The 19,526-nt window shown below is 45.2% G+C and overlaps 1 protein-coding gene across 11 annotated transcripts in view; it reads right to left on the bottom strand.

The window, feature by feature from the left end:
- AKAP9 (A-kinase anchoring protein 9) overlaps positions 1–19,526 on the bottom strand; it is a 411,545-nt gene that overhangs the window by 131,250 nt on the left and 260,769 nt on the right. For all 11 annotated transcript variants that reach the window (XM_068235446.1, XM_068235447.1, XM_068235448.1 and 8 more), the window contains one exon: positions 3,524–3,686. In XM_068235446.1, the coding sequence (XP_068091547.1) occupies positions 3,524–3,686 (163 nt within the window). The remainder of the gene's footprint in view (positions 1–3,523; positions 3,687–19,526) is intronic.

Here is a 19,526-nt window from a genome sequence, read left to right as displayed (position 1 = left end):
GTTTTGGCTCAGGATATTGCTGAGGTTACTTTTTGGGAAATAGCTCTTTATTCACGCTTTGTCCTCTGTTCTAACACTAAGCAAAGTGCGCCCTACATGCATAAGTTAAAGGATACTGCAGCCGAAAGGCTGCGGAGAGATAAAACCTGCAATGTGTAGGGAAAGAAAAGGACATACTCACCGCTCCCCTCGCTCCCTGCCGTCGGGTCCCGCTCGTCAGCCACAGCTCCCGGTACTGGCCGACTCTCCTGACCCCTGACCCGGACATACTGCGCCGCGCATGCGCAGTATGTCCTGTAATCTTCGCTTCTGGCGTCGCATCATGACGCCAGAAGTACGGACACTCCCCCGCCTCCTGCGTGTGCGCTCCAGCGGCCCCACTATAAAGCTAGCATGTGGAGCCGCTGGAGCGCACACGCAGGAGGCGGGGGAATGTCCATACTTCTGGCGTCATGATGTGACGCCAGAAGCGAAGATTACAGGACATACTGCGCATGCGCGGCGCAGTATGTCCGGGTCAGGGGTCAGGAGTCGGCCAGTACCGGGAGCTGTGGCTGACGAGCGGGACCCGACGGCAGGGAGCGAGGGGAGCGGTGAGTATGTCCTTTTCTTTCCCTACACATTGCAGGTTTTATCTCTCCGCAGCCTTTCGGCTGCAGTATCCTTTAAGTAGCCATGTTCCCTGGATAACAGCATTAATCTGATCTGAGGTCTGGATGACAGGGAGGCATGGAGGAAGGCAGGCTGGTGCAGCACAGGGGCAGGCATGGAGCCCATGGTGCTGTGGTGCCCGTGGCACAAGCCATGCCTGCACCCCTCTAGATACGCCTCTGCTGTAATTTGATCACTCAAGTGTGTCAGCTGATTGCCATGGCAGATAAGCTCATTTAAAAGCACAGGGTGTTAACGATCTGTCTGCTTCCATGAAAGCAGGAAGTAGACACAATGCAGATTTATTACAGGATTTGTAGCAACTGTAACAAAGAAATGTTTTTCTTTAAAAGGTTATTATGCTGTGGCTTATCTTTACAGAGGTACTGAGTTTTTTTTAAAGGAGCTGTAGTGAAAAGAACAATGAATAAAATTGCTCATTTTTTACAATATTCATTTCTTTTCTTTTTTTAGTCAGTTTTCCCAGTGTAAAATCTTTCCTCTCCTCGATTTACATTCTGATATTTATCACTGGTAATGACATCTTTAGTCCTGCCAGGTGATCTGCACAGAATGTTCGTTACTAACAGTTCTATACACAAAGGGAGATAGTGGTTGCTTGGCAATCATTATTTCCCACAATGCAACAAGGTTCACAGAAAGGAAACCGTCAGAACCAAGGTCCTGACATCACACTGTGGGAGGGGTTTCACCACAATATCAGCCATACAGACCCCTCTGATGATCTATTGGAGAACAGGGAAAGATTTCTAGTGGGAAGGGGGTATCAGCTACTCATTGGGATGAAGTTCTATCCTGGGTTAGTCGATTTGGGGCCAGGTAAGTACAACCTACACCGCATCTGTGGCTCTCTAACTCTGATGTGGTGTAGATTCTATGCCGCGGCCCCGAGCTGATCGCTCTTCCTGGAGGAATGGAACTTGTCTATAGTGTGACAGCCTAACATCCTCCTATCGGTCAGGAGCTGTTTTTATTGGCTCCTGACCTTCTAATCGCTGTGAGCCAATCACAGCGATTGGGAAATGAAAAAAAAAAGGCCTCTGGTCCTTAAAGGGAACCAGAGACAAAGCACCCTTGTGTATTTTACCATATATATCAGTAAGAACATTAGAGAAAATACTTACCCTGCCCTCTGTTTCATCCTCACTGCTAAACGTGTCTGTTAGCAGCTGTGATAAGAATCCCGGACTGAGTATTCAGTCTGGCTTTGCAGGGAATAATTATAGCTGAGTCATTATAGCAGAGCCACAAGGGGGCAGGCTTGGGTTTGGAAAAGACACCAGAGAAGAGAGACTCAGCTATAATCTTTCCGTAGCAAAGCTAGACTGAATGCTCAGTCTGGGATTCTTATCAGAGGTGATAACAGTCAGATTAAACAGAGAACAATGAAACAAAGAGCAGATTAGGTGTTTACTGTCATGTTCCCACTGATTTATAAGGTAAAATACAAGAGGGTGCTTCATCTCTGGTTCTCTTTAAAGGGGCCAGAGGCTGCGGTCCCAAAGAGGTTAAAGTTCCTCTTTAGTTGTGTTAGAGTCACACACCTGCAACAAGCATGCAGCCAGTGGAGTCACACCAGAGTCACAGCATCTGATCTGTGTGCTCATTCCGGGCCAGTGACTTACAGTATTAGAGGTGGAGCATCAGCACAGAAGTCAGGCAACCGGCATTGTTCATTAGAGCAGCCTCCGTACTACTCTCACTTCTGGTTCCCTTTAAACCTCAGTAGGATTTTAGGCTCTTGGGACATTACAGAAGCGTGCATGTGCCCTGCAGGTGCAGCAAGTCTCATGTGCTGATAGGTGACAATGGGAATAATGAACGCACTTTAATATGAACAGCTTGAAAAGAATGATCTTATTTCAGATCATGCACTGCTTTTGACCTCAGCAGGCAGAACTTTAAATTCGTGGAATGCTTTAATGTCTCTCTGCTTGCAGAGGCTATAGAAACTGAAAGCTGAAATCCTGTTATTGTCTCACACTGCCCCCTAGTGACAAGTGGCCATAAATACACATTTCAGCAGTACTAATTAGAAGCAAGAAAATGTAACAAATAAGAAATATTAGTTGATACTTTTGGATGCGTGTCTGGAAATGAACTTTAAATCATTTAAAGGGTAACTGTCGGGCATAAAATCAAATCTTTATTTTTATCTGGTAAACAAGTAATAAGGATGCTAACCAGGCAATCCAAAAGTTAAAAATCACTCTTATTTGTCTTCTCCATAAAACACCATTCCACAGTTTCCCTGGCACAGAGGAAGTTGCAGTGCATGCTGGATTGTCTTTTTTGCTTCTTTACTTTCCCCTCAGACTTAACTAATGCAGCCCGATTGGCTGACACCTCTTTCCCACCAGTTTTCCCCACCCACACCTCTTTGGGTTTTATCAATGATTGGCCAATATTTATCAATGCACTTTCTACTGCAGAGCTGGGTGGGAGTGTCTGAAGACTGGGAGGAGGGCGGGCAATGCACACACAATCAGGCAGAGGAGAGTAAGGGAGGGAATGACATCAGGATTGGCTTCAAGATAGACAGACAAAATGGAAAATCCTAAGGATTTTCTCTCTTTTTTTAACTATAGAAAAATCACTAAAATCAAAACGTGGACAGTGCAATACATATGTTATGTAAGTAGAGCAAGTATTTATCTACTTATATGTGGTTTTTTTCTGAGATAGTATGGCTGACAGCTCCTCTTTAATGCCACAGTATTACAAAAAACTTCAGGAAAATCAGAAAGTAACCAAAGCCACCTCAACAGTATTGCCCACATGGACACCAGAGGGCTGTGCAGAAGCCAGTGACATCCCATAAGCTCTGTATTGCCATGTTTCTGCCACTTACCTTCAGCTTTACTGAGTTCCAGGGCTAGGTGCTCTCTGGCTTTGGCCTCCTCTTTGAGTCTTTCTTGGAGCTCCTCCTGGCTCTGGAGCAGGTCAGTAATCTCCTGTTTCCACTTGACGGACTCCCGCACCAGCTCCGTCTGCGCTGCTTTAGCATGTTCAAGCTGCGGAGGAAAGACAACACAGGATGAGACTATAGTACAATTATCAGAACTAAGAACACACCACGAGGCTACAGATAATGCTGAAAGGGAATGCTGTGATCGGTGATCAATATAGTCTTAAAGGGGTACGTCAGCCTAAATAAACACACTGTCATTAAGTTACATTAGTTATGTTTATTAAATTAGATAAGTAATATAATCTCTTACCCACCCTGTTTTAAAAGAACAGGCAAATGTTTGTGATTTCATGGGGCAGCCATCTTTTTGGTTAAATGGAGGTGACAGGGAGCATGAGACACAGTTCCAACTGTCCCGTGTCCTGATCACCCCTCCCGGCTGCGCGCGCTAGGCTTCAAATCTCATATTCAAAATTTCGGGGGAAAAAATGGCACCAAAACAGCAGAACGAGAACATCAGAAATCCCATCATGCTTCGTTCAGCATCAGGGAAAAAAATTCTTCTGTACAGCTAAAAATGAGGCCTGGGTAAGAAAAACAAAGTTCTGATGCTGTGAAACTGTTAAAGAAACACAAAGCCTTTTCAGTGCTGCTGAGTAGATTTTTTAGTCTGGGGGTTCACTTTAAAGGATAACCGAGGTGACATGTGACATGATGAGATAGACATGTGTTTGTACAGTGCCTTGCACACAAATCACTATGCTGTGTTCCTTTTATTCTTTCTCTGCATGAAGGAGTTAAACATCAGGTATGTAAGTGACAGTTTCTGTCTGGGTTGGGACTGGGTCAGACTACAGCATAACCCTCACTGATAAGGAATTGCAGCCATAAAACACTTTCCTGTCAGTAAATGGCTTCTGATGTCAGGAAAGAGATAAAAAGGCTCAATAATTCATAGATTTGAGCTCTGGCATACTTCAATGAAGGGTTCATTGAGCAGAGACAATGAAACAGTAAAAAATAGATTTAAATATAAAATAAAACTGTGGGATATCTAAAAAAAAAAAAGTCATTTTTAGGAGAATAAGGATAGATGACATTTTTTTTCCTCATCATTTTATTTTCACCTTGGATGTCCATTAAAGGACAACTGTAGGGAGGCTGCCATGTTTTTTTTCCTTTTGTACAATACCAGTTGCCTGGCTCTCCTGCTGATCCTCTGTCTCTAATACTTTTAGCCATAGACCCTGAACTAGCATGCAGGTGATCAGGTGTTTTACGACATTAATGTCGGAACTGACAAGATTAGCTGCATGCTTGTTTCTGGTGTTATTCAGACACTATTGCATCCACAGACATTAGCAGGGCTGCCAGGAAACTGGTATTGCTTAAGGATGAATAAATATGGCAGCCTCCTTATACCTCTCCCTACAGTTGTCCTTTAAAGTCCCACTCTGTATAATTAAGAACAAGTTAAAGCTTGGACATTCTCGTGCAAAAACCTCTAGTGTGCATCTTCCTTTTAGGCTGGTTTCCCAGTGGGACGTTACAGGCGCACGTTAGAGCAGCCTGTAACGCAGCCCACCGCACAGTAATGAAAAATCAATGGGGCTGTTCACAGTGCCCACGTTGCGTTACATTGTAACGCTGCGTCACAAGGCAACGTACTGCATGCAGTACTTTAGACGCGGCTGAGCCGCGTTAGACTGCTTGCACATGCTCAGCAACGTTGGGGAGGAGCGGAGAGCGGCCAGGCACATGGCTAATTAATATGCACTGCACGTTGTGACGTGCAGGGTTTACTTCCTGGAGCGGCCGCTCTGTGCGGCGATTGGCCGGCGGGACCACGTGATGCCGCATGCGCACAAGAGTGCGCATCACTGACGCCAGAGTGAGCTGCACAACGCGGCTCACTCTGACGTCCAGATCCAGCACCACCAGGCGTTCCGTTAGGGGGACGTTATGCGACCTTAACGCCCCCTCTAACGCAACGTCCTGGTGTGAAATTAGCCTTAGGCTCATCATTCCAAAAACCAATGTTTTTTTTTGTTTTTTCCAAAAAGAGCAATACAGCAGAGGAAGAGAGCGTATTTTTCTCAAATAGGCAAGGGTTAATAACCAACTTGGAGAGCCAACATATGATTTACCAAATTATCAAGGAAACCGGAGCTCAGACTGCGTAGTATTCAGATTTACAGGAAGGAAGAGCTGCATTGTGTCTCTGCTAATGCTACATTAACCAGACGTTAATAATGGGGTGCCATAATTACTAAGCAAGAAGTTACAGAAAACGTCTTTGTTGGGTATTACATGTGGGAAATGTCGTCCAATGTCATGAGATCTCAGTCAGCAGATACAGATGTCTGCAAGATGCCAATGATGATATTCTGGCTACAATGCTGTCTGTAGCTGAGACGTTATATCCAACTCCTCCAAGTGTCCAGCATGTATAGCGGTGCTCCCCAAGCTCTCCGTTACCAACCGCTGTTGTCCGTCCTCCTCAGTTCTAAACAGCGTTCATTCCCTGTAGCGCCATCTGCAGGATCAGTCTGAACATGACAGGAGACCACGCGATATAAGTTTCTCTGCATTGGGCGCCGGAGGACCTAATCCTCGACCTGAGAGAAGATACTGGCGGGTGTGATGCAATGTGAAGGGTCCTTTCTGTGGTCAATAAATCTGTCTGAGATCGTCAGATGTCAGGAGATCTGGTGTGCATACCTGTTCCAGGTGAAGGACTAAAGGTGGCCACTAACTATACAATGTTTTTCATCCAATTTTACCAAATCTATGTAGTATAATGGTAAACTGAGTGAATATATTGAATGGACAATTTAGGCAGTTACCTTATATTACATAGAAATGGTAAGATTGGATGAAAAAGATTGTATCATTAGTGGCCCCCTTAAGAAAGCATTACTGCCAGAGAATAAAGATTATGGCCAGAAAACTGGCAATTTTTTAGGCGATCAGGAAAGCCAATTACATCTCTGTTGGAACAATGGCACTTTATCAAAAAGGAACCTTTCATAATGGCTACCGTGAAGTTTCTACCCTAAGGGCTCGTTTCCACTACACGCAGAATGGATGCAGAAAAACTGACTCCAATGAATGCTTATGGGCCAGTTTCCAATAAAAACAATTTTTCTGGTGCAGATTTTCCCATAGGCATTCATTGGAGTCAGTTTTTCTGCATCCATTCTGCATCCAATCTGTGTGTAGTGGAAACAGGCCCTTATGCAAGAGAAAGCGTTTTTTCCTCATTGAAAACAGTGCCAGTATCAGGACAGCTTGATATCGCCGCCTATGCTGCTATTGCCTTCTTGCCGCAATAGCAGCATAGGGGGCGATATGATGTGGCTGGGAACGCGAAGAATCACTCGCGTTCCCAGCCTGTCGTCGGCTGTCGCCGAACCCGGAAGTAGCCGATGGCGGGGACAGGAGGATCGGAGACAGGCTGTGAGGGCACCGGACAGCTGCAGGGGGCTGAGGTAAGCCCCAGGTGAGTAAAAATCATTTTTTTATTTTCACTTAAGTATCCCTTTAACACACACCTAAAGTGAGAGGGACATGGAGGCTGCCATATTTCTTTCTTTTTAAACAATACCAGTTGCCTGGCTGTCCTGCTGATACTTTGCCTCTAATACCCTTATCCATAGACCCTGAACAAGCATGCAGATCAGGTGCTCTGACTAGATCAGCTCATGCTTGTTCCAGGTGTGTGATTCAGACACTACTGCATGCAAAGAGATCGGTATGACTGCCAGGGAAGGGGTACTGTTTAAATTGGACCTGAACTCTTGCACGGGACACAAGGAAAAACAGAGAGAAATGCACCCTGTGTGTTTTTAGAGAGAAGAGCCTGTCTAATCCCCCCTCATCTTCAAGCAATCACAAGTGTAATTTGATTTCTCAGCTGTTTCAGCACAAGAATTCGGCAGTGTCGGTAGACACAGCTAATATGTAAACACAGAATGTTAACCTTTTGTCTGCTTCCATGAAAGCAGGAAGTAGACAGACTGCAGATTTATTGCAGGATTTGTATCAGCAGCTGTAACAAAGAAATGTTTTTCTTTGTCGGACATCCGGGGTGAAAATAAACTGATGGTATATCTAAAAATGCCCTTTTTTTATATATATATATATAGTTTTATTTTATATTTAAATCTTGATTTTAAGTTTTCACTGTTTCATTGTCTCTGCTCAATGACACCTTCATTGAAGTATGTCAGAGCTAATATCTATGGATAATTGACCCTTTTTATCTCTTTCCTGCTCTTAGAAACCATTTACTGACAGGAAAGTGTTTTATGGCTGTAATTACTTATCTGTGAGGGTTATGCTGTATTCTGACTCAGTCCTGACCCGAGCAGAAACTGTCACTTGCATACCTGATTTTTAACTTTTTCGGGCAGAGAAAGAAAAAAGGAACACAGCATAGTTATTTGTGTGCTAGGCACTGTACATACACATGTCTATCTCATCATGTCACATGTCACCTCGGTTGTCCTTTAAAGGTTATTATGCTGTTGCTTATTTTTTAGAGCAGAGAGGAAGTTCTGAGTTCAGGTCCTCTTTAAACAGAAGGAAATATAGCAGCCTCCATACGCCTGTCACTTCAGCTGTGCTTTGTACTTGGCTTCCAAGATCGATAAACAGGATAAGAGCACCAGAGGGGAGGGGCCGCTGTGACAGGGAACAGTCCTCCTCACAGGTTCTCCTCAATTATTTACAGCTGAGTGTACATTACTAGTTAAGGCACAGCTGCATATAGTGCATAGGATGGGGGACTGCACAGCCAGGTAACGTTACACTCTGCACAGCGGATCGGGTTCCCAGCAGAGGTGTTAATCCAAAAGAGCAGCACAATAACAGGCAGCGGCATCCTAAATATGCCAAACAAAGGCCCGGATCAGACGTGGCTTTTGGAGCGGTATGAGGGCTGCTGCACACCAGAGCGGTTCTGGAGCGTTTTTAAAAACGCTAGCCGTTTGAAAACAGCTTGGGTAATGTATTTCAATGGGCTGGTGCGCACCAGAGCGGGTCGTTTTTTCCACAAACGCAAACTGGGGGGCTGCAGCATTTTTTAGATTTCTGATGCCTTTCTGCCTCAATGTTAAAATATAGGAAAGTGGAAAACCACTCTGAAAAACGCTAGATCAGAGCGGTTTTCTAGGCGTTTTTGTTACAGAAGCTGTTCAGTAACAGCTCTACTGTAAGGCCTGGTGCACACCAAAAACCGCTAGCAGATCCGCAAAACGCTAGCAGATTTTGAAACACTTTTTCTTATTTTTCTATGGCGTTTTGCTAACGTTTTGCGGATTGCTGCAGCGGATTTCAGTATAGTACATTTCATATATTGTTACAGTAAAGCTGTTACTGAACAGCTTCTGTAACAAAAACGCCGGCAAAACTGCTCTGAACAGGCGTTTTTTAGAGCGGTTTGCGTTTTTCCTATACTTAACATTGAGGCAGAAACGCATCCGAAATCCAAAAAATGCCTCACCTCAGCATTTTTCGTTTCTGCAAAACGCCTCCTGCTCTGGTGTGCACCACCCCATTGAGATACATTGACCAAGCGGATCCGCAGCCGCAAGCGGCTGCAGAAACGCTGAAAAAGCCGCTCGGTGTGCACCAGCCCTAACAATATATGAAATCTGCTACACAAAAACGCTCCAAAAAACGCTAGGCATGTTTAGAAAACCTCTCTAAACATGCCTAGAATTGCTCTGAAAATCTGCTTCCAAAACCTCTAGCGTTTTGCGGATCTGCTTTTGGTGTGCGCTGGGCCTTACAAAGAGAGATGCGAGGAGAGGTGTTAGTGACATGTGATAATAATAATAATGGCTGGATAGAGTACTGGGTAAGGGCTCTGCCTCTGGCACAGGAGACCAGAGTTCGAATCTTGGCTTCAGTAAGCCGAAACCTATTTGGTAAGGAGTTCTTGGGCAAGACTCCCTAACACTGCTTCTGCCTGTAGAGTGTGCCCTAGTGGCTGCAGCTCTGGTGCTTTGAGTTCGCCAGGAGGAAAGCGCAATATAAATGTTATTTGTCTTGTATAACAATGCTAACATTTGTATAGCGCAATAATCCTGACACTTGTATAGCAGTTTTCTACTGTTGGACTCAAAGCGCTTGAGAGCTGCAGCCACTAGGCGTATGCTCAATAGGCCACACTGCAGTGTTAGGGAGTCTGGCCCACGAAACCTTACTGAATAAGTACTGGCTTACTGAAGAGGTACAGCCTAGTCTCCTATGTCCGAGGTGGTACCCATTACCCAGCCATTTTAAGTAACTAAATCTCCCTTAAAAATCTTTTCTTCCTTGGAATGGATAGATATACAAGATCGCTCACTAGTCGGTACACGGCCTTGTGCTGTAGTATGGATACGTTCTTAACAATACATCAAAGAGTCCAAGAAATTGGATTTATTGGAGTTGACACAGTTTGCTGTTTAAAGGACAACTGAAGTGAGAGGGATATGGAGGCTGCCATCTTTATTTCCTTTTAAACAATACCAGCTGCCTGGCAGCCCTGCTGATCCTCTGCCTCTAATACTTTTAGCCATAGACCCTGAACAAGCATGCAGCAGATCAGGCGTTTCTGACATTATTGTCAGATCTGACAAGATTAGCTGCATGCTTGTATCTGGTGCCATTCAGACACTACTGCAGCTAAACAGCCCAGCAGGGCTGCCAGGCAACTGGCATTGGTTAAAAGGAAATAAATATGGCAGCCTCCATGTTCTTCTCACTTCAATTGTCCTTTGAATAGGTATCGCTTTATTGTTATATTATCTTTAGTTCATGCAAATTGTTGAGCAACATTCAGGTTTCACACTCTTACAACAACAAACGGCCTGACACGTCTAGCGCGGTGAGGCACCGCTTCCTCATAGGCACACAAAGTATATATAATCAGTTCCAGACCTTAAAGGAGAACTGAAGTGAGAGGGTTATGGAGGCTGCCATTATTATTTCCTTTAAAGCAATACCAGTTGCCTGGCAGCCCTGCTGATCCTCTGCCTCTAATACTATTAGCCATGGACCCTGAACAAGCATGCAGCAGATCAGGTATTTAACATTTTTGTCAAATCTGACAAGATTAGCTGCATGCTTGTTTCTGGTGTGTGATTCAGACACTGCTGCAGCCAAATCGATAAGCAGCATATCCAAGCAACTGGTATTGTTTCAAAGGAAATGCATATGGCAGCCTCCATATCCCTCTCCCTTCAGTCGTGCCAACTCAAGCATAGCTGTGATACCCTAGAGGCATGTAATCCCTGCTGAGTGCGTAAACCTATACAGAACACATCTGAAATCCTATTCAGACTAAAGACAGAAATGTGCTGACCTACCACCACTGAACACTCACCTGACGACGCAGGAAGATGGATCCCAGCGGTGTCCCCTGGAGATGAGCGTTCCCTGATCCATCTTCCTGCCGGGGCTATGCAACGCACATGAGGGGCTGAACCGGAAGTCAAGAGATCATGGTACTCTACGTGGAGTCGTCGGGGATCTTAACGATATCACCACTCGTCGCCAAACGTCATTTACGCATCCGTGCGCCTGTATCCACATCGCAAGATCATGGAAACAATCGCTCATTGCTCAAAACAAAATTCACCAGTCATCGGAAAAACTGTCGTAGATATTGCGTAGTGGATACAGGCCTTCAGTGTTCACTGCATGTTGCATTGGGCTGTCATGGGCCTGAGTGTGCCTACCTTCACACGCCATGCTAGATCTTCTCATTAACGCTACAATATGGAAACTATAGCATGAACGGCGACAGCCGAATGATCATGTGACTGAGATCACCAGCATAACCTGAAAAGTCAGCTCTGAGTGGAGCGATTGGTTTTCCCACAGCGATAAGCAGATGAAAGCCAAGAAGGATGAGAAAGACCGGCAACAAAGGGCCGGCTGTGGTGAAGGTATAAAAACATTACTGTGGAATTCAGCTACAACCAGAATAAACAGAGGAAATAATTAGATTCTCACTATGTCACTCATTTCTTGATTGAAGTTTGCAGAGATGCTGTGGAATGAGGCTGGGGGAATGAAGGTGTGTCCTGATCCTTCTCAATTATCGGCTTCAGAATGCTAGATATACCATTACACTGTCACTCTTCCTATAACACAGCTTATTACCACCTCAGGGACTGGGGAAGAGGCTCTTATGCGCAATGATTACAGGGGAAGAGACTCTTGTGCGCAATGATTACAGGGGAAGAGACTCTCATACACAAGTGATTACAGGGGAGGAGCCTCTCGTGTGCAATGATTACAGGGGAGGAGCCTCTCGTGCACAATGATTACAGGGGAAGAGACTCTCATATACAAGTGATTACAGGGGAGGAGCCTCTCGTGCGCAATGATTACAGGGGAAGAGACTCTTGTATGCAATGATTACAGGGGAAGAGACTCTTGTGCGCAATGATTATAGAGTAAGAGGCTCTTGTGCACAATGATTACAGAGGAAGAGACTCTTGTGTGCAATGATTACAGGGGAAGAGACTCTCATGCACAATGATTACAGGGAAAAAAAGCTCTTGTGCGCAATGAGAATGGAGGAAGAGCCTCTCATTACAGGGGAGGAGCCTCTCGTGCTCAATGATTACAGGGGAGGAGCCTCTCGTGCACAATGATTACATGGGAGGAGCCTTTCGTGCACAATTATAGGGGAGGAGCCTCTCGTACACAATGATTACAGGGGAGAATCCTCTCGTGCACAATGATTACAGAGGAGGAGCCTCTCGTGCTCAATGATTACAGGGGAGGAGCCTCATGCACAATGATTACAGGGGAGGAGCCTCGGGCACAATGATTACAGGGGAGGAGTCTCTTGTGCACAATGATTACAGGGGAGGAGCCTCTCGTGCACAATGATTACAGGGGAGGAGCCTCTCATGCACAATGATTACAGGGCAAGAGCCTCTCATGCACAATGATTACAGGGCAAGAGCCTCTCATGCACAATGATTACATCGGAGGAGTCTCTCGTGCACAATGATTACAGGGGAGAATCCTCTCGTGCACAATGATTACAGAGGAGGAGCCTCTCGTGCTCAATGATTACAGGGGAGGAGCCTCATGCACAATGATTACAGGGGAGGAGCCTCGGGCACAATGATTACAGGGGAGGAGTCTCTTGTGCACAATGATTACAGGGGAGGAGCCTCTCGTGCACAATGATTACAGGGGAGGAGCCTCTCATGCACAATGATTACAGGGCAAGAGCCTCTCATGCACAATGATTACAGGGCAAGAGCCTCTCATGCACAATGATTACATCGGAGGAGTCTCTCGTGCACAATGATTACAGGGGAGGAGCCTCTCATGCACAATGATTACAGATGAAGAGCCTCTCGTGCACAATGATTACAGGGGAGGAGTCTCTCGTGCACAATGATTACAGGGGAGGAGTCTCTCGTGCACAATGATTACAGGGGAGGAGTCTCTCGTGCACAATGATTACAGGGGAGGAGTCTCTCATGCACAATGATTACAGATGAAGAGCCTCTCGTGCACAATGATTACAGGGGAGGAGTCTCTCGTGCACAATGATTACAGGGGAGGAGCCTCTCATGCACAATGATTACAGGGGAGGAGCCTCTCATGCACAATGATTACAGATGAAGAGCCTCTTGTGCACAATGATTACAGATGAAGAGCCTCTTGTGCACAATGATTACAGATGAAGAGCCTCTTGTGCACAATGATTACAGGGGAGGAGCCTCTCATGCACAATGATTACAGATGAAGAGCCTCTTGTGCACAATGATTACAGGGGAGGAGCCTCTCGTGCACAATGATTACAGATGAAGAGCCTCTTGTGCACAATGATTACAGATGAAAAGCCTTTTGTGCACAATGATTACAGAGGAGGAGCCTCTCGTGCACAATGGTTACAGGGGAGGAGCCTCTCATGCACAATGATTACAGGGGAGGAGTCTCTCGTGCACAATGATTACAGGGGAGGAGTCTCTCGTGCACAATGATTACAGGGGAGGAGTCTCTCGTGCACAATGATTACAGGGGAGGAGCCTCTCATGCACAATGATTACAGGGGAGGAGCCTCATGCTCAATGATTACAGGGGAGGTGCCTCTCGTGCACAATGATTACAGAGGAGGAGCCTGTTGTGCACAATGATTACAGGGGAGGAGCCTCTAGTGCACAATGATTACAGGGTAAGAGGCTCTCGTGCACATTGATTACAATGGAAGAGTTCCACTGCCATCATTGGGTTACAGTCGGTACATTACATTACCAGCCGTGTCACCAGCCCATGCACTGTAGTACCCCTAATACTCCCAGACGTGGGTTCTGTCCAGGCTCCCAGCCCTGATACTCAACCAGCCCTGCACTACTAGTGACCTGAGGAATCCGCTTGCGGCGGTGAAACGCGTTGTCCACTGCCATAATAAAGTTACCTTGTGAAGTTCCAAGTGAGTCTTCCTTCTTTGTATATAAATTTGTTGTTTTTGCTTCTGCTTATCTACAATTGGGAGCCTCTTACCTACTGATTTACATTGTCTATCCCTTTGGCAAAGGACACTTGCTTTTGGAGTTTTCCATCTAGCCGACTTTTTACTGAAGTAGCGATCGACCAATCCCCACAGAGGGCGAGAGGGGACGGCACTTCCTCTCATGCTCTTTAGTGGTTGCTTTTCTAGCAACCCTGCTTTGTGAGTATAATAATACTACCATTTATTTCCTTCTACTTACATTTACATACTATACCAGATCAGGCTTTCGTGTCTTTGTGCTCTTATCCCTCTCCTCGAGCCAATTACACAACACAGGGCCAAATTTATCAAAGCATTACCAAAATGTTTTTCTTCTTAAACAGTTCTAACCAGCAGGAAAGGGGGGGGGGGGCAGTTCTGCATGATAATAATAAGATTCCTAAATCCTACTTAACAATAGCAGATCAGCATGAATTTCTAGAACTGGACTACAGTTAAAAACAGTGCAAATCCATCCCTAAACGGCCATAGATTAAGAAGTGCTTAATAGCACTTCTACAGATAATGCTGCAGTGCAGGCTAGGCATGATTTGTGAAGGGCTCCTCCCCCCTGCTGCCAGATGTCCTGTGAAGCAGTTTTGTGCTTACCCCTTCTAGTGCTGGGCATTGATGCAATACAGCAGATGTATTGGTTACCTCAGCAACAGCAATCTTCCTCACAGACTGCACTGTCTGAAAAACCTTCCTAACTCCTCCTATTTTACCACAGTTTAAGAAGGAAAGTGCACCATATAGTGAGTTCTTAATATGTCGGAGACAGTTCTGCATGGATTTCTAAAAACCTACCAATATTTAGTCTCAGACACTCTTGATAAATGTCCCCCAGAGACTCCAATGATACAGAAGTGGTCTTTCAGCACCATATGTCACACAACTGGTCACTCACCCTGCAGTGACATGGCACTAGTCACTGAACCACTTGTAACATGGCAGCAGCCCTTGAGTCACAAAGACAATGTCATAGTTATCTATCTATCATAGGTATAACACAAAAGGAGAATTGAGTCTTAGGTGCATGTGAACTGAAGAAGTAGAAAAAATCTTTAATAAGTCAAATATAATACAAAATTCTAAAAACCGTAAACAATTGCATTAATGATCTCATGCATTAGCATGTTTGACACATTACACCCACTGACTCCAGAGAGCACAAACAGAGGCTGCAGTCCCCTGTGTCCAGTGTAGTTACAACAAGAAGTTTTGAATCAGGATGTCCAGTGTAGTTAGTCCTCCCTGGCCTGTTGATCACAGATTGTTATACTGAGTTCTCTCATGAGCAATCAACAAAATGAATCAAAAAGGGGGTCTTATTCCCAAGGACCATGTATCGCCAGTTGTTTGACCCAAAAGAGCCGTGCCCCCAAATGCAGCACATTTAGTACACACTCCACTGATGATCCCACTCGCAGATACCAGTGGTTATGTGATAGATAACTGGATAAAGGATGACACACTGTCCCCTAATGGACCTCCAGGGCAACACACATGAATGGTTCCAACTGCGAGTTAAAGCGGACCCAAACCAAACATTTTTTTTTAATTCAAAATATTTAGTTGCACCACTCTGACACATACAAAGATAAATAAACACTCCTTCAAGCCTATGAGCATTTCAGTGCATGCTTTTCACCCTCCTCGTTGCATAACTAGGGTTATACAGGTGGCAGCCATTAGCAATTCCCCCTTTGCCGGACACCATCTACTCCACCAGTTTGCCGGATTTTTTGCCGGCAATATGAAAGTAAGGGAGGGGTTCCTCCAATAAATGTAAAATATTTTATATTTGTCATCATGCAGCTGAAAAAAAGCTGCTATTTATTATTATAATTTAGAAAATAGATTTTATTTCTGAAATCTTGTATTTTTAGTTTGGGTCCACTTTAAGCATAGACACTGCAGTACTTGTGTACAAGCAGAAAGCAAGCCATGCAATTGATGCCAAAGGTTGTTGCAAAGTTCAAATATCACCGTAGATCAGACATGAAGATAAAGCATATGTGCATACAGCAAGCCACTATGCAGGTTTGATGAACAGTTCACAGCCAATCTGTCACTCAAGATGAACATGGATAGCAGTTGCCCTCACAGCAATGTTGGCATGCAAAAGTCCACTCTTGATCCCAGTTGCAGAACAGTGGCAATTGCAAAATCAAGTGGTTCTATGTACATACATAGCAAGCAGCAGATGTATTGGTTACCTCAGCAACAGCAATCTCCCTCACAGACTGCACTATCTGAGAAACCTTCCAAACTCCTCCTATTTTACCACAGTTTAAGAAGGAAAGTGCACCATATAGTGAGTTCTTAAAATGTCAGACAGTTCTGCACGGATTTCTAAAAACCTACCAATATTTAGTCTCAGACAATCTTGATAAATGTCCCTCAGAGACTCCAATGATACAGAAGTGGTCTTTCAGCTCCATATGTCGCACAACTGGTCACTCACCCTGCAGTGACATGGCACTAGTCACTGAACCACTTGTAACATGGCAGCAGCCCTTGAGTCACAATGACAATGTCATAGTTATCTGTCAGATACTAAGCAGCTCCCAATTTCCAAGATTTCAGTAGCAAATCTAATTTTTTCTTCCTCTCATGTTTTGGAGGCATAGTCTTTCTGGTTTACTCCACCCAAAAACAAATATTTATGGTTTAATTTACAACCCACTTCTGTAAGCAAATAGGACAAGCAGGAATGGAGGTTTGCTTTCCTTCTGCTAAGATAAACAATGCGCGGACAATAAAACGCCAACACCCTCATGTGTGCAGTACTGACCCTAGCCTGTATGTCAGGACCCAGTCTGTCCTGTTATACTATATGTGTACAGTATATGCATATTGCATGTCTTATATTACTGAACAATCCCCATGATATCCTATAGCTAAAAATACACACGGAGAATACACAATGATCTGACACTACACAAAACCATATTTGTTTCCGTGAACCTAACGTCAGTAAAGACCCAGACACATTTGCAACTTATATTGCTTCAAACATTCATTCTCTTTAGTCATTAGACTAAGGAGAATAAATTATTATATTGGAAATTAAAGCCTGTCAGGAGGTTAGTGTTGGGCACCGGGGGGAAGCGTTCGTGTTGGGCACTAGGAGGGGGTTAGTATTAGTACTGGGCAAGTAGGGGGTAGTGTTAGGCACTAGGAGAGGGAGTGGTATTGGGCACGGGACGGGGAGGGGGGTTAAGCACTAGGAGGGGGCATAGTATTGGGCACTGGGAGGGGAGGGTTCTGGTCAGGTTAGTCACTAACACAATATTGGTAATGTAAATTACCAATAATTTTACAAGTGGCATCACCCAGCCCCCAACTCATGATGTGGTGCGGTTACATGTACTCCTCAATGACACGCTGCTCATCCCTCTGCCAAGAGGCATATTCTGCTCTATGGAAAAGGGAAGGAGCGTACCTCCCAACTTATTGAGATGAGAAAGAGGGACACCTAAACCACACCCCTGCCACACCCCTGATCACCCCCGCCACTCCCCTAGTCAATTCAAACCACACATGATCCTTTCTATCCTGGTTCATTTATTCATTTTCCTTCATATTAACATTTTAAACTTAGTATTATATCAATTTAAAGGATGGGAATAAAGTTTAGAGTCTAACAGATTTTTCAGTAGATATATATACGGTATATATATTTACATAAAAGAGGGACAAAGTCCTGAAAGAGGGACAAATGAGGAGGAAAGAGGGACAGGGCTCCCAAAGAGAGACTGTCCCTCCCAAAGAGGGACATTTGGTAGCTATGGGGAGAGGGACAGAGTAACAAGAGCAGGCTGTGACAGGAAATAGGGGAGGGGATAGAGAAACAGTAGCAGGCTGTGACAGGAAATAGGGGAGGGGGATAGAGAAACAAGACCAGGCTGTCAAAGGAAATAGGGGAAGGGGATAGAGAAACAGCAGCAGGCTGGCACAGGAAATAGGGGAAGGGGATAGAGAAACAGGAGCAGGCTGTGACAGGAAATAGGGGAGGGGGATAGAGAAACAAGACCAGGCTGTCAAAGGAAATAGGGGAAGGGGATAGAGAAACAGGAGCAGGCTGTCAAAGGAAATAGGGGAAGGGGATAGAGAAACAGCAGCAGGTTGTGACAGGAAATAGGGGAGGATATAGAGAAACAGGAGCAGGCTGTGACAGGAAATAGGGGAAGGGGATAGAGAAACAGGACCAGGCTATCATAGAAAATAGGGGAGGGGATAAAGAAACAGGACCAGACTGTCACAGGATATAGGAGTGGGGGATAAAGAAACAGGAGCAGGCTGTGACAGGAAATAGGGGAAGGGGATAGAGAAACAGGAGCAGGCTGGCACAGGAAATAGGGGAAGGGGATAGAGAAACAGGAGCAGGCTGGCACAGGAAATAGGGGAGGGGGATAGAGAAACAGGACCCAGCCGTCACAGGAAATAGGGGAGGGGATAGAGAAACAGGAGCAAGCTGTCAAAGGAAATCTGAGAGGGGATAAAGAAACAGGAGCAGGCTGTCACAAGAAATAAGGGAAGGGGATAGAGAAACAGGACCAGGCTATCACAGGAAATAGGGGAGGGGATAGAGAAACAGCAGCAGGCTGTCACAGGAAATAGGGGAAGGGGATAGAGAAACAGGAGCAGGCCGTCAAAGAAAATAGGGGAGGGGATAGAGAAACAGCAGCAGGCTATCACAGGAAATAGGGGAAGGGGATAGAGAAACAAGACCAGGCTGTCACAGGAATCAGGAAATATGGAAATGGGATGGAGAAACAGGACCAGGCTATCACAGAAAATAGGGGAGGGGATAAAGAAACAGGACCAGACTGTCACAGGATATAGGAGTGGGGGATAGAGAAACAGGAGCAGGCTGTCAGAGGAAATAGGGGAGGGGATAGAGAAACAGGAGCAGGCTGTCAGAGGAAATAGGGGAGGGGATAGAGAAACAGGAGCAGGCTGTCACAGGAAATAGGGGATAGAGAAACAGGAGCAGGCTGGCACAGGAAATAGGGGAAGGGGATAGAGAAACAAGAGAAGGCTGTGACAGGAAATAGGGGAGGGGATAGAGAAACAGGACCAGGCTGTCAAAGGAAATAAGGGAGGGGATAGAGAAACAGGAGCAGGCTGTCACAGGAAATAGGGGAAGGGGATAGAGAAACAGGAGCAGGCTGTCACAGGAAATAGGGGAAGGGGATAGAGAAACAGAACCAGGCCGTCACATGAAATATGGGAAGGGGATAGAGAAACAGTTGCAAGCTGTCATAGGAAATAGCTTTTGGGCAAGCCAAGGTTTTGCATCTTATTCTACTGACAACCTGCAGATGTTGGGGAAACATTTACACACAGTAGATGGTCATCTGAAAGGATCACAAATCAAGGCTTCATTTGACTAAAAGTCAGGTGTGTGCAGGCCCTTAA

This window comes from Hyperolius riggenbachi, chromosome 5 (assembly GCF_040937935.1).
Source record: "Hyperolius riggenbachi isolate aHypRig1 chromosome 5, aHypRig1.pri, whole genome shotgun sequence".
Classification (NCBI taxonomy): domain Eukaryota; kingdom Metazoa; phylum Chordata; class Amphibia; order Anura; family Hyperoliidae; genus Hyperolius; species Hyperolius riggenbachi.
The sequence above is the reverse complement of the archived record's forward strand: the minus strand, read 5'-3'. Positions and strand labels throughout refer to the sequence as shown.